The 24,442-nt window shown below is 36.5% G+C and overlaps 1 protein-coding gene across 2 annotated transcripts in view; it reads right to left on the bottom strand.

The window, feature by feature from the left end:
• The window catches only part of LOC135212096 (growth/differentiation factor 8-like), a 99,149-nt gene that overhangs the window by 12,260 nt on the left and 62,447 nt on the right, over nucleotides 1-24,442 (bottom strand). For both annotated transcript variants that reach the window (XM_064245477.1, XM_064245476.1), the window contains exon 2: nucleotides 10,839-11,035. In XM_064245477.1, the coding sequence (XP_064101547.1) occupies nucleotides 10,839-11,035 (197 nt within the window). The remainder of the gene's footprint in view (nucleotides 1-10,838; nucleotides 11,036-24,442) is intronic.

Genomic DNA, 24,442 nt, shown 5'->3' with positions numbered 1-24,442 from the left:
ATTTTGACTCTAATCAGGATCGAACCGAAGTCTTTCAGTTGAAAGACGAAACCACTGCCAACCAAACCACACTGGTGTTTTGGTTGGCAGCGGTCTCTTTCAACTGAAAGTCCTGGGTTCGATCGTGATGTGAGTCAGAAATTTGTGTATATATATATATATATATATATATATATATATATATATATATATATCATATATATATATATATATGTGTGTGTGTGTGTGTGTGTTGTGCATAAGTTTTCATCCACAATTCAAGATTTGAAATATGAAAATTTGAATGTGCCAGGTAACATTGTATTTTTTCCACTGGGACCACCCGTTTTTAAAGGATTCAACTTAATGTTGAAGAGATCCATATCTTCCCTTCTAACACTATAGATGGAAACTAATGCTAACACTTTTCAACACTTCTTTACTGTATATCCGAATTATTTCCCTGTTCCCCTCTTCTTTCTGATAACATAAGGAGAATCTTTTAATTTCTAAAAATTAATTACCCACCATAATGTACACATCGGTAACATTATATTTATCAACTATGCTACAAGCTCTTATTTAGTCATTATAGGCCAGATATGAGTTTACTATAACATCAAACCGAATTTTACATAAATATATGATTCACTCATTGTGTTCTCTGTTAACCGTACCCTCCCCTTTCCTTGCCATTCCTGTTACATGTCTTACTTTCTCAAATATTATACATCTCTCCTCTGTACATGGGACCGACCATTGCCCTTCAGGTGAATGGAACTCTGCTGAGTGAGTCTGAAGCTTTAACTATCGTAGGTGTAACTTTTGACCCGCATCTAACTTTTGAGGTAAATCTAATGAAAATTTCAGCAAATGCCGCAAGAAAGTTACGAATTGTACGTAAGGCCTACTAAAATTAATATAACCTGTTTTAGGTCATGTGTCCTTCCTTTGCTAGATTACTGTTCTCCGGTGTGGATGTATACTTCTGCCAGAGCTTTATATCTTTTAGATAGAATGGTTATTGGTGGTAGGTTTCTGTTTCCTGATATTAGTAGTTAAGACTTAGACCACCCTCGGACAGTCTCTTGTTTGTCAGTTTTTCATAAGCTGTATTTTAACAAAGATCTTTCACATTCACAATTGATCCCTGATCCGCTGTAACTGCCGAAAGCAACCAGATTCGTTGAACACTAGCACCATTATGCAGTAAATGATCCTTGCTGTCGAACTAAGATCCAGAGGTCCTTTATTCCTCACACTGTTGGACTGTGGAGCAGCCTTCCTGAGGATGTCGTGTAATTGGAATTTCAGAAGCTCGAGCGAAGATGCATGCATTACTACCCAAATACAATTCTTGAATTAATAACTTATATTTTTATTTATTTATTTATTCATCTGTTTATCTAATGACTGATCTCTTTTTGTATTTCCCTTTACCTTCTGTTACTTTTGTTGAATGAACACCATATTCTTTGGAAGCATAAATTTCAAGTCATTGACCCCTGTGGGGTTGTTCTACATGAATAGGGTTCATCTTCTGAATGATAATAATAATAATAATATCTTGGAAGAAGACCCTCTTTCAAACATATACTGTTAAAAAGGGTGCAGTGTTTAGCAAATTAATTTTATATAACTCTTCTAATCTTCTTATTTCTCGCTTTTCTGACTCCGCAGTATTATCTAATAACTGGCCATTATCCATATTGGTATAAAATAGAAAGGCTGGTATTTTTGCTAGTTCTTCGGATATTCTTTTGTCTATATGTTTCGACCTCTTCAGGTCTGCTAACTCGTCCCGATGATGACCTTCGAGGAGGTCGAAACGTCGACAAAAGAAGAATGATACCAGCAGAACTAGGGGAAAAAAACATTGAATACCTGACGAAGAACCCTGCCCGGCCACGACCAGTTATACCAGCATACCAGGAGTCGAACCCTGCTTGAATAAGACCAGTCGTTCAGCCTTCCTGTATACCACTCGATAAACACGGACTCCGGTATTCCAGCCACCAGCATACCTGGTTTTTTAAATTAAAAAAAATATTCCCTCCATCTTTCTGTTAAATACCAATATGAATATTGGCCAGGTATTAAATAATATTGCTGAGTCAGAAAAGCGAATAATAAAAGTAGAAAAGTTATGTATAATTAATTCGCTAACACAGTACAATTAATTCGCTAAACACAGCCATCCGCTTTAACAGAATGATAATAACAACAACAACAATAATAATAATAATAATAATATACACCTTAGCCAGTCACACATTATATTATTAACATATATACTGTAGCATCTCGTATTTCCATCAACTTATGTAGCTGTTCATATTTCTCAGCCTGTTTCTTGCAACTGTCACTTTTTTAAAGTAATCCCAGCTTACCTGCACTCTGCTAGTGGAACATTCAGATATTATGTATATACGGCCTTATGTCTTTTATATTTAAAATGCAGTGGCTGAGGTTATTGTAAATTGAGTGGGCTGTTTAAACTTAATTACATTTACGGCCTAAACAGTTTTTATCTCTTAATTACATTTACGGCCTAAACAGTTTTTATCTCTTAATTACATTTACGGCCTAAACAGTTTTTATCTAGTAGTTCCGTAGAAGGAAGAAGGTTTTGATTAATTTAAACTAAGTGAAGCGTTTTATGTTAATTACATTTTTCTTAAACTTTTTGTGCATTTTGATTTTACTACAATTACGATTGTTTTTCTTTTTTATTTGACCCCAGTTTAATCTTCATGGCTTGACATTGGGAGGATAAGTTTTAGTGGTATATATTGTTCATTGCACAAACAACAAATGTCCTTATTTTGGAAATATGAATAATGTTTGTGATGCTCGACAAACTAGTATTAAGAAACCTTACGTATACTATTAAATACGTTGTGTAGCCCTGTTGACTTATATTTATATATTTATATTCTTGCGTCGGAATTCCTTTACGTTCTCAACGGAAATTTTATTTTAAAATATTCTGCTTGGACTTTTGTCAAAAAAAGAACTGAGAAAGAGAGTGCATATGCGAAGTTCCTCTGTTATTGCTCTTAGCTTAAAGGAATTTTGTGTTGCAATGTAGCAGCAACGAGACTTTAAAATAGGGTTCTTTTATTGAGATTCTCATGTGGGAAATTGTGCATATGCGCCTGGTGCCCTCATGTCAATTCGTCGTGTTTCGTAAGCAAGCTTTCTTGGAGGTGGCGAGAGGGAATGATTGCTTGTGCATACTGTTTAGTTTCCAATATTATAGATATTGTCCTCGTACCCACCACTATTGAGTAAATTATACTATATAGTATATATATATATAATATATATGATATATATATAATATATACTATATAATATATATATATATATATATATATACATATATATATATATATATGTAGGTAGATAGATAGTTACTTCAGTGTGAACCAGTTGCCAGTAAATATAACATTTAGATAGAATTAATGAAGCGCAGAAATGGTAGGGTTTTACAGTTTAAAAACCGGAAGGATTGGGTAATCAAGGTGAATAAATATTGTTCACATCCTCCATAGTGTTTGTGGGAGTGAAACTGTATGCTTGTTTAGCTTGACGAGTCAGTTTCTGATTGTCATTCTTTAGTCAATCTTTAACAAAGATTAGAGGAGTAGCATTTAATTGGCCATATATCGGAAATAGGAAGCTTTCTCTTCTTTCAGGTTTCTTCTTTCCCATTTTTTTTTCATTCGAGTAACTCCTAGCCTCCCGTGAATGCTATGAAGATGGCCGTATTCATTACATGTAGTTGAAAGCTTCGAATGTTATATGTAGTTTAGTCCCTTATTTGGTGTGAAGCATCTGAATATCCCTGAAGTTTGATTGCTTTCGTTCATATTTTATTTTGACGTAAATGTATTGTACAGTAAAGAATCTATCTATCTCTATATATGTATACACACACACACACACACACACACACACACACACACACACATATATATATATATATATATATATATATATATATATATGTGTGTGTGTGTGTGTGTGTGTGTGTGTATTATAAATATATAATACACATACATAATTTCTTTACTATATAATACGTTTGCATCAAAATAAATGATAAACGAAAGCCATCAAACTTCAGGGATGTTCAGATGCTTCACACCAAATATGGGACTAAACTGCATACAACATTCGAAGCTGTCAACTACATGTAATGAAGACGGCCATCTTCATAGCATCCACGGGAGGTTAGGAGTTACTCGAATAAAAGAATTGAAAGGAAGAAACCTGAAAGAAGAGAAAGCTTTCTATTTCCGATATATGACCAATTAAATGCTACCACTCTAATCTTTGTTAAAGATTGACTAAAGAATGACAATCAGAAACTGACTCGTCAAGCTAAACAAGCATACAGTTTCACTCCCACAAACACTATGGAGGATGTGAACATCATTCACTCACCTTGATTACCCAATCCTTCCGGTTTTTAAACTATGAAACCCTACCATTTCTGTGCCCCATTAGTTGTCGTATCTAAATGTTTTATTTACTGACAACTGGTTCACACAGATCTATCTATCATTCTTCTTTCATTCTGATTTTCATTTACTCTTACACAGCCTTCCTCATACTCACAAATATTCTCGATTCTTTTGTCATGTAAACCATTCTAAATTTTTCATCATTTTCTGTAGTTTTTTGTTAGTTCCGTAATTATTACATCATGTGCAACCATCAAGCATTCCATTGTCAATTCACTTTTCTAATCCCATTGTTTTGCACCTATATTACTAATCTCCCTCTGATTGATCATATCGCTCCATCCATCATGATATTCTACAACCATGGAAACTGGATACACATTTGGCATGAACAACTTAAGACCAAACCAGATGATCAAAGGACAAAGTTATTTGAATCACACTCTGCTACTAAAGAATATTGACAGGCTTGATGTGTTTATCGGCTGTAGGTGATGAACTGACGATGCTCCTGTACAGTACGATACATTGGGTCATGACTCGAGCGGCAGCAAAACCCACTTCTAAATGCTTATACCATTACTGCTGCGAAGCCTTAGTTGAGAATAAAATTTGAATTTGTGGATCCGTGGTTATATATTTTCCTTACTCTGCAAAATATTTACCTTTGGTACGTTAAATATACCCAATACTAATTTAATTTATTTCATGTATAACATCTTTGAAAGAAAATATTGTTAATGGATAAGTAAATAATCTGGCACCTGCATATGGCAATATTTCCATAACGAACAATTAATTCAGAAACTAAACCCATTGTTCGTGGGCCAAATGTACATAACACTAATGATGTAGGATGAGAGAAGAAGTTGTAGAAGCTATGAAGAAAGATAGGGTGGAGAGCGTATGCAAATAATTGTGAAGAAAGGTGAAAGGTCTATGGGAGTCAAATTCAGAAAGTGTGAAAGGATTGGTGAACCACCTCTCCTTTATTGGAGGAAAGTGTGAACATTGAATGTGAGTGAAAGTATGAAAAATGTGTGGATATGTAGAAGAGGTGGCAAAAAGCTTAGCAAAGATTATGAATAGGTCCGAGTTTTGTGATTGTTTAATTTTGTGAATGGAAGGTAATAGGTCGGTGAAAAGAAAAGTGGTCGGTGAAAAAAAGTATATATAATTAGGACTGCTAGGAAAGGGGATGAAAGCATGCTAGAATGGGCTAGATAGATGATGTAGAAGGATGCCAAGGAGGCACCAAGTATGAATGACCTAATATGTGTAGGAAATTTATTGAGCTTCCAATCAGCTTTTGTTTTATTGTCAGTTTTTCTATCAACCAACTATGCATGTGGACTTATTAACATTCTCATTGTTGCTGCGCTTGAGGCTGTGCTTTCATGTGTTTATGCTTGAATGGCTTGTATGTTTGAGACTCCTGCCTGCTGTGTTAGCAGTGTGCCTTTTTAGTGATGATGCCTGAGAATTATGTCCTTGTAAAGATGACCAACACAGATGCCTAGATATGATACACTGTGTTTGAGGGTCAGTTTGACAGTCACCATTGACTCATTGTTTGTGTTTCGCCTGCCAGTGCCTAGAAGGTCAGGTGTCCCTGACTTGTTCAGAATGTGCCTCTTGGTCTCATAGAGATATAGCCCCCAAAAAAGAGGAAAGCAAAGAAGATAGTGTCTGTCTTCAGAAGGCAGTATAACTCCAGTATCTCCTCTTTCCATTCAAATATTGGTTCTAGCCTCCATCCCTCCAGCTGTAGTTTCTACCTATCTGCCCTCCTATGTAAGGTTGGGGAGGCATAGTTCAAGACAACCAAGTGGAATTTTGAACAAGGCTGGGATTGAGGGATTCCCATCACATCATAGTGATGATTCCTAATTCTCCTGAGGCCAGATTTGGGCATCCCAGGTAAACCTTCCCTGTTTTCTTTCATCAGGAGCAATTTGGGTAAATCTTCCCAATCCTTCATCAAGAGTGAAACCCACAAACTTGGTTAAAAAGCTTGCCAAGATGTGGTAGCTGTGATGTTTGCTTCACCCTGGGAAATAAGGATGTCCATTGTTTCTCCAACTATGGGTGAGGCATATTACCTCCCCAGCCAGGTCAGTGCTTGGTATTTTGCCACACCATAACATACTCAGTGCAGCACCATTCCACTTACTGCTAAGTGACACACTGACCCTTGTAAAGTCAAGGCACAAGCTAGCACAGAACAGATATTGCACACTTAAGCTTGTAGGCAGTAATGAGGAATGGTCAGCTTGTTCTGTTCTCTCAGCACTGCAGAAGGTACAGTTGGGTGCTGTTTTATTGTTCTTGGATTGGGATGCTGTTCTTGGGCCTCAGCCTAGCCACAGTTAACATTTTCAGAGGCAGAAGAGAGGTTAGGATAGAGTCTCCCCCTCTGTGTCAACAGAGATTTCAACCAACATGGCCTTGAAATAGAGAGATTGGGTAAGAAAATTAATCGGGTAGGTATCTAACAACAGTGCAGTTTATCCCCGTGCATCTAGTCAGTAAGAGGGATTTCCATACTTTTGAAGAGTAGATTTGGGTTACCATTGTGATGAGGAGGCTGGATGCACTTTGTGGTGTCCTTTGAGATGCCTTCAGAAACTGCAGCAGGTCTTCAGGTTTGGTTGCACCATCAACATCAGGCTTCGAAAGGGAACAGTCATTATTTAGACCTATGAGATGTCTTCCTGTGGAAGAAGCCAGGATTTGTCCAGTCTTTTCTCTCTCTCTCTCTCTCTCTCTCTCTCTCTCTCTCTCTCTCTTCTCTCTCTCTCTCTGGGCATGACTTTACACAGAAAGGAGGGAAGAGGAAGAGGAAGAGGAACCGAGTTAGCAGCTCAGGTAGGCCACTGTACTTTCCCACTGTGCAGTGTCCTTTAAGGTACCTGCAGAAACTGCAGCACCCCTTCAGGTTCAGCTGCATCATCAACATCAAGCTTTGAAAGAGAACAGTCTTCAGTTAGAGTAGAGCCAGACTAGGCACTCATGGGATGTCTTCCTTAGGAATGAGCCAGGATTTGCCTCTGCCCTTTCTTCCCTGCATACATGGTTTTTGAAGGAAAGGCAGGGAGATGAAATGGAATTAGACTGCTCAGGAAGGCCAGTATACTCTTCTACTATGCGTTGTCCTTTTGAGGTGTCTGCACAACAACGCCAAGCTTGAAAGGAGACAGTCCTCGGTTAGATCCAGACTGGGCCCTCACAAGATGTCTTCCTTTGAGAGGAAGCATCATTAGCCTCGGCCCTTTCTTCCCTCCAGACAGGGGTTTAGAAGGAAAGGAGAGAAGAGGAAGAGGAACAGACATACCAATTCCCTTTACCAATGCACTTGTAGGGCTCAGCGAGATTATTCATCCAGGAAATGGAGATGCATATTGGAGAAAGGGACCTTCGAAGTCATAGATGGCTATTCTCTTGGCTTCTATAGTCAGATTATCCTGGTTGCATAAGCAACTGAAGGGTAGTCAGCAACCTTTTTTATCTAAATGGTTTCATATGCCAAATAGTACTCAAGATGGACACCCTAAACTCAATATTAACTTCCACAAGAAAGGGAGACTAGGTATTTCATCCATGCTCAGAAATACCTTTGCTATATGACCTTGCTCTTCAAAAAAAAACTTATTAGCGTTTGCAGCTACTCTTCACTCTCCTCAAATCATTGCTGTATCATCTGTGATCATAAGCCATTCCATTTTCCATCCAGTATTCCTTAAAGATATTAAAGAGGCTTGTAGACATAACATACTTTGTCTCTGTCTCAGTCCCACTGTTGCATCAACCCAGGCATTCCCATCATAAAACTCATATTCATTGTATCAGATTGTATCTTCTATGCCAAATATACTTAACAAAATCCACATTGCCACTGTCCATTCGCTCATGAGGTCTTTATCTATGTATTTTATGTACAGATTTTTCCGTCTACTTTCAAACGTTTCTGATTACTCTAGTATAACAAATACTTGATCCACTGACCCTTTACATTATCTAACCTATACTGTTCTTCCTCTATAAATCCTTCTGTCAACCTGTTTTCTCATTTTTTATCAAAATCGAACTGTTTACTCCTTTCCTTAGCAGTAATATGCCCAAACACATCTTCCAGTCTCTTTTATTTTATATATACAAAGGAACAATAACTCCTCTCACCCATTTCAGACTTTTTTCTTATCCATATACTATAGCTTTTCAAGACTCCATTGTGCCATTCAGTCCCAACTTCAACACTGTAGTGCAGCATCCCACTTGTAATTCCACGAACACCTGATATCTTACCATTTTTAAAAATCCTGATTGCCCTTTTTACATACAGCTAGATTTCTCAAACTTGCATCATTTAATTTTTGTCATTCTATCCTCCATATTTAACATTACCCCAGATTACTTATCCCATGGAGCCAGGCATTTTTCTCTATTTGCATCTTTTATTATGAGGTCTGTTTGCTCATTGAACTTTCTTTTTGCTTTTATCTTCTTCTTTCGACCCCCCTCCCCCCTATAGCCAACAGTACTGCCTCCTCATTTTGTGACACCTCTGAAGTTTTCATGTCTTGATATAATCGTTCTACCCCAGTATCTTCGATCTTCAACCGCTTTTCTCCCCGCTTCTTTCTAGCGTTTTCTGAATTTTTTTTTTTTTATAAAATTTAATTCCAATTACAACCAAATTTTCTCTCTTTTGCATATCGAGCTTGTGTCCACCTTGACTTTGGATTAAAAAAATAATTATCAGATTACCTCAGACACTCTTCTTATCATTAAATACAGTTTGTTTAGCATTATTTCTTTTGGTAGTGTACTTGAGAATATTTTTCTTTGAAAACCATGTATTTCCAATTGTCAGGCCTCTTTTCAAACACGTTCCCTCATTCATTCTAGGCTTTCTAAGTCATCTGCTTTTATATTTAAGCAATGTTGTCCAACCACATTTTCATTTTCTTCAAACCCAACTGAGCATAGATCAGTCTCTCCTGAAAACACTTGTTTCTCATTCTTCTCCATGCATGTGCCATACACTCACTATTACAATTTTTTCTCTTGCCAAACTCAATTGTACTAAAAAAATACTTGTACATTTTTTTTTTCTTGCTTACCCATCCCCAGTCTTCTTGGCCAGGACGAGAAGGTCCCATTCCTGCCTACTTTGATCCAGGAGAAAGGCAACTGGTTAAGGACCATGTGTACAACAACTTAACAAATGCATATTTGTGCTTGAATGCAAAAACAGAGAGCTCCGATGCATATAAAAGGTCGGTAGTTGGTGTGTATATAAACTGGGAACTCGCTGCTCAACATTGCTCCAGGAGCATGTAGAACTTGACAAAGTCTGCCTACTAGCAACCAATATCAGATAAAGAAATGCAAAAAAATGGGTAAGTACAAAAACTGATAAATTCCAAAGTAGCAAGGTAACAGTTTGGGATACAGCAGGATCCTTGTTTACTACAGGATGGACTATGTCACCATGAATGTGATGCAAGTGCGACGAAATATTCAGAATGAAACTAGCTGACCCAGTTTCAAGGCAACTCGGACCACTTTAGAGAGTTCTCCACCAAAGAGAAATTTTGAGTAAAGATAGCAAATATTATGTTAAAGGTTAACATATGTGAAAAGATGTGTGAATTTTTGTTGGATACAAATGCATATGCTAGGAAAAAATTATGACTCCCGTGAAATCAACTGTACTGGCAATATTGTGACTTACTGTGACTACCCTGAGGAAGTGCCTGCATTATTCCAGAAATACAGAAGCATATCTCTAAAATTACAAAAGCTCACACCAGCGTAGGCAGTATCACATTACATTATCTACCATGTGGCACAGGACCTTGAACGTTCAGCTGGTAACCCACACATTGCGAATAACCTTATAGATAAATACATTCATTTTGGAATACCTGGCTCATCAGACCTTTGTGGCACCCAATGAGAATCAAGCTCTTCTTTTGGTTAAAAAGTAATGACTAGACACTTTACCAGCTGCACCTAACATGTTAACATACGCTTCTGAACACAGTATGTAAAAGGATTTCCGTTGCTGGTACAGTCAAGAGGTTCACACCAGGATTTATATCTCCTAAAGCACTTCGCCAAACTTCTGGGCTCTTGCTGGCATAAGCCTTCTTCATCCAAACCTTGCCTGGGCCGTTTGGAACGTTTGACTTCAGTTAAAGTGTGCATTGTTAGTGAAAACAAATGAACTCACAACTAACTAAAACTGGGCAGCTTGAATAGCACCAGTTTTTATATACTAGTATACAGAAGTTAATTGTAAATAAGAAGCGAATGATGATACAAGAAAATCTTGGCCATATAAGTTAGGAGAGCACAGAGGGAGTAATCGCAAGCACTTACCGTTTTATCTAGTAGGTCTGTGTTATTAATGCGGTATATTTTGTAAACTGTGATAGGAACTTGTCTGTCGAGTTCTGACCGCATGGGTTTGAGCCAAACGTGTAGGATGGCTCTTTTGACTCTTGTCAGGAGTGTCCCGTGATCAAGTTTGAAATAGAGTGCATTCATGTCCGCTGGAATTCTGAGCCCCGCTGGCGCTGCAAAAAAAAGACATAATTTTTTTATTAGGATAAGAGAATTTAACATTTACTTTTTATTTGATACATATCTTTCAAAGTTAATCTTACAATATAAGTTCCCTAAGTCCTGAAATATCAATTTGTGTCCAAATTTTATTTTTGGCTGATATATTTAACATATTTCGATGCTTTTCTTAGAATAAGTTTCCAGTGTCATTTCAAGTTAATGATTAATAATATAATTTGCTCCTAAATTTTCTGTTAATTAATCATTAATATAGCATTCGGAAAATGGGTAATAAATAGTAAACATAACTACTTTACTAAATGAAGCTGAAAAATGTATTAAAAATTGTGCTTTTATATCTACTACTGCTCATTAACGTTAAAGGTGAAAGAAAAAAATTATATTGTTTTAATGTAGTTCTCTCGGAACACAGGGTGGGTTAATTTGATTAGGTAGATTTTTAGTAACATTTTCTACCACCACTTTTTGTATTTTGTTACAGTCGTGATTTTTCCAATACACTAGTAAAAGCAAGGATTGTTGAGATAGGCTTTAAAGAAAGCATTCTTGGTTTATGCAGGGTGTGATGTTGTTCTAAGCAGTTGGCAAGGGCATAATAGCAACGTAATGATATGAATGTTAAACAAACCATGTGTGAAATAAAAATACATAAACCGACAGCATTTCTGCGGACAAATACCGATCAGTTTCTTTAGCGCAGTCAATCCGAAGGAATGGAAGTGAAACAAAGTAGAGGGATTATTTCATTTATATGAAACTAGTTCGTAGATGACATTCTGTAAGTGAAAATTGTTGACGTTTGAGAATTTATGTTTCATGACTCAATAATATTTTACATTTACCAAAAAATGGTTGTTGTGTTTGGGACAGTATTAGAAAGGCTCTGAATATCAGAAATAAAGAGGAAAAAGAAATTGGTCTTGTGAGAGCTTCAGTTGTCAAAATGGCTTCAAGGCGCTTATGTGCAGACTCCGAGGCATTGAAACCTAGGATATCAGTTGTACAAGTTTGATTGTGATTATTGTGTGCCTACGTTTTCCGCAAGGGTGTTGTGTCTGATATCTCAAACTTGGCCTGAAATTTCTCGTATTTGTCGATTTGGACGTGAGTTTAATGGAAATATGAATTGTAAACACCCAAAACTCTTGAAATTAAGAATGTGCACCCTTTTTGTGTAATGTATATGTCTAATTTTACATTCCATCATTTATTCCAAAGTCTCTCTCTCTCTCTCTCTCTCTCTCTCTCTCTCTCTCTCTCTCTCTCTCTCTCTCTCTCTCCTTCCTTTGTTGCGTGTAGATGTTAGAATTCTTATAAATATGCTGCATAACATCTGGTTATTCTTAGAATGGCATGCTTTCTAGATAATTTCATTTGATTCGACATATTCATTTTTGATGAGATGTATGATTGTGTTGTACAGATCTTGAATATTACAAAGTTACGTTAATTTCACTATACTGTTTCCATTACTTTGTGTGGATTATTAATCATGAAGGATAGTACAGGATTAAAAATGAAAGAAAAAAGTTTATTAAATCTAGCGCAGAACGGGATGTGGTAAATATGCTTGAATGTGGATTTTCAATAGTTTTAAGTTATTATTTGCTACTCTGTCGTATCTGCGTGTCTTATATGTCAGATAGAATCGTAAATGAACCATCTTTGTAGTAAACTTCCAGCATTGGTTGCTTCAAACATCTGCAGAGAATGCTTCTCGGCAAGTTAAGACTTGCAAGCCAGCTCAACAGAAAACCATATATACCCAGTTTGAACCCCCGAAGTTCCATCAATCCACCACACGATTAGGAAGGTCATTCCTTAATTTAGTTTTCATAATTAGGTTGCAGCAGGAATAAAACTGAACGCTACAAAAGAAAAGACGCTGCTATTAAAACGAACTCAAAATTTATAGTACTTTGTGATGGATAATACAATGTGGGATTATCAGAATTGATAAAAACTTCATACAGCATGCGCAGCGAGTTAATTGAACGACAGTGCTAAAGTTATTGTGCTTATTTTAGATAAAATCGCTATTAAGAGATTAACGAACTATAGGTCTTTACAAGTTAGGATCGTTACCAATAGAGTAGCATCATATTCATAACAACAAGGTGTTTTCAAGGCCAAAGACGTACACTTTGTGTATGACAAAAATTAATTGGGAAGGAACACGACTAAGGAGAACATGAAAATACCATTGGTCACTCTAGTCCCCATCATCAACTTTCTGCTGTCCTAGCTAAAGTAGAAAAATTTTGGGTCATTGTATCTTGATTAGTTTTTTAATAACATTGAATTACTTGGTTGCATTTATGAATTTACTATTTTTATTAAACAAAGAGGAATGTTTATTATTCAGCTACTTTGTAGTATCGAATAGTCTTACGATTCCAAATTTCCTTTTATTGTATTTATTTTTGGTCAAGTTTTTTTCTTTTCACATCTGTTGCGTCTTGCCAAAAAATGAGTGATCTCTTGCGATTTTTTACTTAAATTGCTGTATATTATGAACACATTAGACAATTTGCATTGAAACCTTACATTTTCCTTAAAAAGAATCAAAGTTTCCTGTCTCTGTATTTTTTTCATATTCTAGCCAATGACTATTTTGCGTTGATAAGCTTTGGGATCTGGCCGAGAGCGACATGGACCCATAGCTGGAATTTGGTCAAGGTCAGACAGTGACAGTTGCCTAGGGGCGTAAGATATATTCTAAGGCCCTCATTTTAAGAGCAGCTGTAATTATTTATACAGTTATGTAAATGTTGCGTATGTATACGCGAACACATACACATATATACATGTGTGTGTGTGTGTGTGTGTGGTAGGCGAGTTTGGGCGAAGCCATGTGTGCGTGTGGGTAAAAAATAACAACTCAAACTATTAAAGAATTAACTTTTGTCGGAATCTGAGCAGCAGGAGTGGCGTCGCTTCTATTTTGAGACGGCATCTAGAATTCAAAATATATTTGAATATGTATACACACGCAAACACACACATAGACATATATATATATATATATATATATATATATATATATATATATATATATATGTATGTGTGTATTGTAAAACTTGTGTATGAAAATACCAGACAAGCGTTTGTGGAAGTATAAAAAGAAGGCCAAAATAAGTGAGAGAGCCAGACAGACATGATGGTTGTTTTCCTCAATAAATTCCATCCTCGGTAATAAGGGGGATGTGGCAGACGGATTTTATTTAACAGATAAAACTTCAATTGAAGGGAATTGTGACGTCTTTGGCATGCAGACTTTTAAGCCCCGCTATGCAATATACATGTGTGTGTGTGTGTATGTGTCTGTGCACGTCTAGGCATACAAACTCGTGGGGGATTGCATACGGGTATATTCACTGCAATATAGATTGTAGCCACTGACTAGGGAAGGTCGTCTTGAACGTGTGTGCGTATGAGAGACAAAGAAGAAAAAAAAAAAAGTGAAACCCTAGCGAAATTTCACCTTTGCTGTTGCCTGTATAGGGTAACTTATGGACGGGGCCTTTTTCGTAAATTGTACCCATACAGTGAAAAGACAGGGGAGAGCTTGAGAAGGGACATTTCGTACCCTACATCCTCTTTAACATTCGACAAACTTTTTTTACTTTGCAAAAAGCGAAGTGACATGGGTAACATATTCTACCCTGATATTCTTTACATACATCAGTCCATTCCCATACCAGTGCACGCTGTCGTCATACGTCAGTCTCCCTAACCAGTGGCCTTTACCCATAATCTCCTGCGGCGCAGTCGATCTTTCTGTCATTCTCTTCGGTCATGAAGGATTTTAGTTTTTTTCTTACGATGTTCCCTATAGTCGAATTTTTCAAGGTGAACTGAGGAAGTAGTTCGGTTTTGTAGGTCATTTGCCTCAAATTCCTGTTGGCTTGTCTCCATTAGCAAATTCTCCAGTCTTCAGCCTCGTTGTTTTTTAACCAGTGAAAGACAGAGCATCTCTGCATACAAGTTTAATTTTATTGGATGTTCTTCCTTCGTGAAGTATTGAATGGTATAGTAACTCTTTTGGGTCCTGCATATAGGCGCTTATTGTTTTATATAAATGGCCAAAGCAGAGCCTTAGTTTGTTCTGTTATGAAGTAAAATTATTTATGAGCGGTTTCAGTCATAAAAATCTTGTCATGGCAGCAGTCATGTGATAAAGGGACACGCTGGACTGTTTTTAATAGTGTTCATAATATTACATTGGTATAGAGTAATGAAAGAATTTTTTTCTGTATCGTTTTGTCTGAGGGTAACGCAACGACGTCGTAAAATGAAAATGTTGTGGAACAAAGAGCAGCACTGTGTATCTGCTCATGCAAGCATAAAGTGTTTGCACAAATATTCTTGTCTGTGGGTTTACTCGAATGCATCAACGTGACTAGGTAAATTACTAACGGCTTCGTGACTATGCTACTAATTTAGCCCGTGTTAGAGAACTTCGTGCTGTTTTAGTATAATTTATCTATGAAATTTAGTCAAGTCGCGATTGTCCAAGTTTTTAACGAATGCATGCGAAAACGGTATTACCTGAGTTCATCAGAGTTCGCTGAGTCGTTTCCATTTAAGGACGACGAGTAATTTTTAATTCGTTTTGTACGCAGTTAACTCTGCAAACCGGCTCCTAACATAGTTCCTAGTTGATGCGAATTTTTCGATCTCGTATGACCTTTAAAGTTCTCCCGCTGATTGGGCGCTGAAATATTTATTTCCCAATATATCTCAGTTCATCGCTGACATTCAAATGAAATTAGGAAAAAGCGTATCTGTAAACGCTTCAAAATTATCCTACATGGCTTCAGCTGACATTGCTTTTAGTTTTCTGTAAAACAAAACACTTTTCTATCCGTCCGCACCTTTTTTGTCCGACCTCAGATCTTAAAAACTACTGAGGCCAGAGGGCTACAAATTGGTATGTTAATCATCCACCCTCCAATCATCAAACAAAACAAATTACAACCCTCTAAGCCTCAATAGATTTCTTTTATAAAAGGTTAAAGGCAGTCTTTATCGTGCGAATGGCAAGGCCTTTGACAGGCCACCACTGGGCCTTGATTAAAGTTTCATGGGGCCGCGGGTCATAAAGCATTATACGTTATGCAGGAAACTATTGCGCCGAAGAAACTTCGGCACATTTATTACTTGTTAGTTGTTTGTAAAAGAAAAGTATTGAGATGGCTTTGTCTGTCCATCCGCTTTTTTTTTTTTTTTTTTTTTTTTTTTTTTTTTTTTTTTTTTGTCGGCTTCGCCCTCAGATCTTAAAACCTACTGAGGCTAGAGGGCTGCAAATTGGTATGTTGAGCATCCATCCTTCAATTATCAAACATACCAGATTCCAGCCCTGTAGCCTCAGTAGGTTTTATTTTATTTCAGGTTAAAGTTTGCCATAGTCGTGCATCTGGCAGCGATATAGTACAGGCCACTAACGGTTAAAGTAGCATGTGTCGCGACTCATACAACATTATACAGAGACCACCGAAAGAGATATATTTTCGGTGGCCTTGATTTATACGTCTCACAGAAAACTCAGTGGCGTCGAAGAAACTTTGAAGAATTCAGCTGACTCAACAAACAGTTACCCTTTTGAAGAAGCCCCTCTGTCTCCACAGCTCTATTTATTAAACTCTCTTGGTCTTTCACACCTTGTATCGAGTGCTTTTGCTTATTTACATCAAATCTGTGGTGTTTGGTTGCTGTGAGACCAAAGTTTTACCTGCGTTATCTCATGAAAGCTGTATTTGCAGTGGCAGTAAGTTAGTAAATGAATGAGTGGTGCAAGTCAAGTACTCGAGAATCATTATTACAGTATTTTAGTGCTGTTTTAGTTCCTCGTTGGACAAGTCGGTTACTTCCTCGACTACTGATCTCAGGGTCTAGGTTCGACTCCCTGCTCTGCTAACAATGAATCGGAGGAATTTATTTCTGGTAATAGAAATTAAGTTCTTGATGTAATGTGGTTCAGATCCCACAATAAGCTGTAGGTCCTGTTGCTTGGTAACCAATTAGTTCGTAGCCACAAAAAATATCCAATCCTTTGGGCCAGCCATAGGAGAGCGGTTAATCAGCTCAGAGGTCTGGTTTAACTAAGATATACATTTTCTAGTGCTGTTTTAATTAGCTTTCAGTACAAAACAAACAAACACACACATGTATATATTATACACAAACGAGAGAGAATTTGAACAACTGTAATAGAAGCTGCATTGCCGCCATGCGCTGATTGTTATGATTACGTAGTATTGACATTGACTGTAATAGTTGACAAAGAAATTATGCTTTATGGATTAGCATTCTGTGGGTATCTTGCCCTTAGATGTAAAACGTCTGTAGTGATTTGGTAAATTTTCGTTTGTTGCTGATTAGAGTGATAACGCGGTGTAAGTAGGGCTTTTTTGATTGGGAAGTGATGATCGTCCTTGATTGAGCATTTAAGAAGTGCGCGTTTCATATTTGTAACTGCCCGAAAGGCACCTCATAGAAAAGTGGTATTTGGTAAATAAAAAAAAAGAAGTATAAATACCCACCTGTTTAGAGCGAAAATAAGGCAAGAAATCTATGAATTCATCACATGGGGGCAAATAGTTACGCAAGTAGTTTTAAAATAATTAGATATATATAAGAGATGAAATAGTTACCCAAAATAGATTAAAGATATAAGAAACAGATTAAAGGATAATAATGCAAAGTGCAAATTTTTCTATCACGTTTAACCAATACTGTTATAAAAAAAAGAAAGCAGATAGCTAATCAAGTGAGTGGCAGTAAACTGATGGGGGAAGAAAGATATTAAGAAAATGATTTCGTCTTTTAAAAATGTTATCTTTTGAGTAGGAAAATCATTCAGAAGTAAATGCTGAGAAGAGATATGGAAGGAAAGTTCATAGGGAACTTTAGTTTTTAAGATATTAAACATTCAGTGGTAAGTAAAAGAAAAAGAAAGAGATGGCCATATGTATGAGAAAGTAAAAGTTACATGACGTCAGATAAAGGGTGCATATAATGTATCGCACCCATGGTTCTCGCACTTTAAAGTTTCTGCGCGTCAGCTTAAGTTGAATAGTTGCATTGTGAAAGTTTAGAATGCATATATAAATGTTCAGTCGTCATTTAACATAATGTGGGAAAACAGTCAGACATGATTTGAGAATCGTAAGAATGAACAAATAGGGATCGTGCTCTCAGAAATTTATTTAACTATTATGTAAATTCTCAGTCATATTTAGTCAACAGAAAGTATAATCGTGACTTTGGCATTTAATATTGGAATGGTAATAGGTGTTCATAGAATCCTTTCATTACTTTTTACTGTTTGTGGATTTAAACTAATAACTGTCGTTTGAATATTTTTATTAAAGTCTTTGTGTATTACGTTGAAACTTCCAAGAGAAAAGAATACACTGATAAAAATAAAACGTGTTATTTGAATTATAATGAGTAAACTTGGAAGACAACCATTGCGAATTTAAAAAAAAAAAACAAGGGAGGTTTCGTATACAGTGGATCAATCAGTATAATCTGTTTGGCTGACAGATTTCTTATAGACTAAAGTTTTAAACGTGTTCATGAAAATAAAAATAAAACAAAAAGACTCCCTTGATATAGTCATAAGTGATGACCTTCATTTGAAATTAGCTCTTTAGATAATGGACATTCGTTCAGCTTTACTGATTTCTTCAATAAATAATGTATGCCATATGCCCTGTGCACTTCTATAGTCATGGAAATTTATGCTTTTAACAGGAAATCATCACGCTCGAAAGTTGAGTGTGTCAGTTTATAGCCCACTATCATTGCATATAAGATCATTGATTTACAAATTACGCACCGTATGGGACACCTTGGTGGTATTCATCAAGTAGATTCAGTTTCTTCACAAAAGCAAGTTTTAATTAAGTTGGTGGCATTCAAATATTTTTCTCTACCGCTTGTGTGTATTCTTTCAAAGACAAGGTTCTGCGATGGAACTGGGTTTGACAAGTTAAAACCATCTTGAATCCAATGCGGGCTCTAGTTTTGTTTAGTTGCAACTATTTCTAACCGAATTCAATTTTGTTCTTTTTTTTCAACAATAAGTGTACATGCATAAATATTTGATTTATATATGCAGTGAGTTCAAACAGAACGTACCAAAAGACTCAGTATTGTAAGAAATAGCTCTCTCTCTCTCTCTCTCTCTCTCTCTCTCTCTCTCTCTCTCTCTCTCTCTCTCTCTCTCTCTCGTCATAAAGTGGTTGACTGACAAATTGAGTTAAATACATTGCTAGACGTGAAGAGACACTCGCACAGTACGTTTTGATGTTACGTGTTTGGTTACGTAGCAACTGTTGATCTCTGTCGCGCAGCGGTTTATTCCTTGCAGTTTTGTTTATTTTTTGAAGATCAGAGTACTTATTCTTAAAATTAGAATTTATAATCAAACGTGCAATGAATGATTGTCTTCGCCAAGGCTCTGTTTTATGGGTTTAACAACAATTTGTGTGTGCAGTCGAAAGAATTGTGTTGGGTGTGTAAAGCGAGTATTTTCAGAATTTTATCAGCTTAACTGAGGCCAATTTGGGGTTTCTTAAGAATTAGCACTTAAATGCAACGAAATTTTATTGATCCTAAAGTAACTTAAAATTGTAGTGTGCAGGTCGGCTAGAATTCAAATAGAAGGGGATTTGACCTCGAAAATAAAATGAAGGCCACACGCTTTGCTTTGGTGCCTGGCATAATGTACTTCATTTCGAACAGACCATCATATTTAGATCCTTTGGCAGAAATGGGGATGGAAAATATATTTAAAATATGTGTATATATATGTATGTATGTATATATATATATATATATATATATATATATATATATATATATATATATATATGTGTGTGTGTGTGTGTGTGTATGTGTGTGTGTTGATAGAAGTTGAAACTGGAATAATGTTTGACTGCCTTTTGTAGAAGTTACAGAATTAAAGATGACAATAAAGAAAAGTTGCAGAGACCGGTGAAAGAGTGAGAAATTGGAAGCGAACATAAACAATATAGAGACGTTGCGGGGTTAGATGGGCATTTGATGTATAGGGTAATGAATGTAAGCATAGATAGTGGAAAATGCAGTTTCTGGTTTGTGGAAGCATAATAGATTAAATGTGATGGGAAATGCTAGGATGTGAGAAGAGGCAACACACAGAATAGGTGAAAAATGGAAGGGAAAAGTCTGTGCCAGGGTACCCAAGAACCTATGGAAGCAAAAGTTTGAGTGAGTGAAGAAACTGATGAGCTTGTTCCTCCGTTTAGAAGTGAAATATACGTATATGATCAATGAAATTGGAAGAAAAGAAAGGAAGCTGTTGAGATGAATTAGTATTTGTTTTATATTTGTAGCAGGGCTGACAATGAAAGATGGACGATGATATGTAAAAAAAAACTGTATTACTGTTTTGGGGCAATTATATCTAGTAAGTTCGGGGTTGCGTGCAAGCAATCGCAGTGTTTATGAAAGGGCTGATGATATGTAATGTACTTTTGTATACATTATATACTGTATATATATTTGTATGTACCTATAATTTATGATTGAGATACTTGGCTACCATCAAGAGTAACTGGGTTTGAATTCCAGGTGAAGTTGGTCAGGTTCTGTTGGAACTCAGTGTCTCTCTTTTGACTTGATTATGTAATTAATATGGTAGAGCAGGGTTTCTAAAATATATGAGCATTGAGAGATGTGGAAACTTATTTGGAAATGAGCGTGATTGTTGGAAATACCCAGTTTCTAAGAAAAATATTCAAAAGTTAATCTTAGGAGCAAGGGTCGGAGTTTATTAGGTTGTAGTTTAGTTTTGATGAAAGATTAAAATGGCGGATTTAATGGTGAGAAGAGTAGCTGGAGATACGAGTACTGCTGCTCGTAAGTTATGTACGGTTATGTACAACAGCCCATATGATAGAGGAATTAACGACCGAAGTAAGTGTCGTCTTAACGATAGATAGTGGACCATCACAACAGAAATTTTTGTCTTTTCGTTCAAATCATTCACAACTTTGTCCTTAAAGTTAAGGAAAGTGTTGGAAATGGGAAAGTTTTGACACAAACTAATAGACTAGACTAGTTCATAAACATTTAGTGCGAATTAACGAGAAAGAATATACCCAAAATATTACATAATTACATGCACATACACTGTGTGTGGGTATATATATATATATATATATATATATATATATATATATATATATATATATATATATCTCTATACAGTATATCTACATTATATATCTATTATATATATATATATATATGATATATATATATATATATGTATATATTTATTTATGTATATTTATGATATGTATATATAGTAAATTTGTGCCCATTTTTAGCTTTGTATTTTTGTCTAATTTCATTCAGTATTCGTGACCTGCGTGAAAAAATATCCATCCATAAATTTCAATATTTTTCCTCTTCGAACTTTTTCTCTCGTGATGGCAAGCTTATCGTTTTAGGAAAATGAGTGAGCTGCGTTTAACACGAGAGACCAGGGCGCTCCACATCCAACCGGTATTTTTTACAGCTGTTTTGAGAATGTTGAAAGCCTGTTGTTCATCGTAGAAGTAGCCGAGGGGACATGGAGGGTCGAGATATCTCTTCATCAATGCACTCCCCTGTAGCAAAGTAAACACAAAAGAGGTAGGGGCCTTCCCAACCCAATCAACCCTCCCATACCTACTCACAAACCTCCTCGTGATCCTGTCCCTATTTAAGAACTCGTTTCTTTTTGGTTTTAGCAATTATTAGAGCTTCTTAAAGCCTGGGAAAAATCATCGTACGTGATGCGACGTTGTTAGGTGGCTAGGCTATAAGCGGTCGTACTCGGTAACCGAAAACGTAAGAGCCTCATCCCATCTGGGGATTTGGAGGTCACCGGCATGTTGCTATCTAAGTCTTTGATATCTAAGAAGTGAGAAGTTTGCGTTAATCTCTTTTCTATTTGTTTTATAATTTAATTATGTTGTTGGTGTAAAATTAGTTATCCTACCCTCACACGCATTTTTACCATACTGCATCTTACCCGACCCTTCTTTTGTCTAATTGAACTCGTCAGACTGTCATTGTTATCAGTGTAATTAGGTAACAAATTATGATATCGTGAATTTTAAATGTTTTTGGTTTGGACAAGTACAATAGCTAAAATTCATGATGGACGTTCACCCCCCTTCTCGAAATAATTTATGAAAATTCTGAAATTAGAGGTTAAGTTTCTTTCCCTTCCGACCACAAATTCTAGATTTTCCATTTGTCACCACCTCTTTTAATGTGACACACATTATATATAAATAAGTATATCTTAGTTTAGCCAGACCACTGACCTAATTAACAGCTCTCCTAGGGCTGGCCAGAAGAATTAGATATTTTTACGTCGTCCATTATATCGAGAAATTAATTTCTAATCGCCAGAAACAAATTCCTCTGATTCCACATTGGCGGAGCAAGAAATCGAAATTCGGACTACCGAATCGGTAGGCGAGCATGTAACCCACTCGTCCAACGAGGAGCATACATTATATATATATATATATATATATATATATATACATATATATTTTTTCACCTTGTTTTTCGTGCATGTTCATGCTTCTGAAATATTATGGTGGCTTTGTCTATTTTTCTTAGGGGGGGGGGGGGAGGGGGGGGGGGGTGGCTGCGTAGAAGACCCTTTGATTATAAACCTGAATCCTTTCTTTAGTTCAGTATAAACAAAGAAATTTCATTATGATACCTGTATTTGATGTCGTTTTTAAATTTTGTATTATGTTCGAAAACTTGACACCTCAATCCTCATTTTTACTGGAGTAAACGTTAAATATTGGCATATCTTGGAGGAACCCTATAATATATTTTGCAAGGCTGCCTTTGAAAAGTATCGTTGTGCTCTTAGGTACTGCATGAACATAATAGTTTGGGTTTTTATGCTTGAAAAAAAAAAGGAAGCCCTTGTAGGCTTTTCCTTAACTATCTTATTAGTTATTGAGTGTATGCCACCTCCAAGTTCCCTACTTTTGCTTTACTGTATAATGAAGTAATGTGTTAGCAAGAGCCTGTAATTGGTAATGCGTCGAGGAATATGAAAACGGATGGTTTTTCTTAGGGACGCGGTTGTTGGCTTCATATTTATTAGACATGGCTCAGATTTCTCGAGGGTTCAGCAGTTGTTTCCTTTGCCTCCAAGCAACGGATCGGACCTTATATAATAACTCTTTAAGTTTACTTCTTATTTTTCTTCTTGCAGTTAGTTTTGCTATAAAAAATCTTCCAAAGTTAAAGTCTCTCTCAATAGCCAAACACTTATGTGTGGTTTTACGTGTGATTTTTTGTAAGGTTCTTGTAAGCTTAGAAAACAGCTCTTAAATATAGCGCTAGCTATTCCAGATAGTTTATTTTGTACAGCAGGTGTTATTCGTGACTTTCTCGTGATTGTTTTTGTACGTAGCCTAATAATGGCCTCTGATTACCCATCAAAGAGGTAAATTCTTCCTAGACTGCTTTATTCCCAAGCCAAGTAACAAAAGTGCCCTATGCCTCCCAGATGCTGCAGAGGTGTTCATCCGTCACTGTCTCAGTCGTAATCTCCCGTCTGGCATCGACAGCGTCGCTCTGTTCCCAGACATCGCAGAGACAGTCTCCTACCACTTTCGCTACCCTATTTATATAACAATAATGTTTTTGCTTGTATATCGCTTACACCACCCTTCTCCCGCTTCTAGACTAGCGCGCCCTCGTTTTTCACTTGTTTTTCCAGGCTGGTTTCGAGGTCCATTGGCGACGCACTCTTGGTCATCAGTTCACACACACACACACACGCGCAATATAGAAATTTATTCCTATGATGACTGGTGAGGGAAGTAAAATACGTCGACGAGGTTTCTTCTACTCGCCTTCCCTGCTGTGGAATCGAAGGGAGAGAATCCTTAAGAAATTACGACGACGAAAATTGATTCAGGTGATGGTAAATATCCTTAATGCTGTAAATGAATATTTCTTTCGAGCGTTTGCCAATTGGGTCTGCAAATGTAGTTAGAGTAAACGAACAAGAATAAATCATAGAATTCATGCTACATTTTGTCTTGATGTTTTTGGGTTTACCATTTCTTGAGGACATTAGATTTTTGTGCAGTTGTCATCATTATTTTAGTAGGTAGGCGGGGTTAAGTTATATAAGAGTAAGTTTTCATATATTTTCCAAGTCGTCGATAACGATTACTGTTTTTCCTGTATTATAACACATAGATACAAATATGATAGTCGGTTTTAAGTGTCCATGACTTCAAGAAACGAACAAAAAGGGAAAAGAAATAGATGTAACGAAATTCTAGTCGGCTGTAAAACCCGCCATC

Source organism: Macrobrachium nipponense, chromosome 40, assembly GCF_015104395.2.
Source record: "Macrobrachium nipponense isolate FS-2020 chromosome 40, ASM1510439v2, whole genome shotgun sequence".
Lineage (NCBI taxonomy): Eukaryota > Metazoa > Arthropoda > Malacostraca > Decapoda > Palaemonidae > Macrobrachium > Macrobrachium nipponense.
The sequence above is the reverse complement of the archived record's forward strand: the minus strand, read 5'-3'. Positions and strand labels throughout refer to the sequence as shown.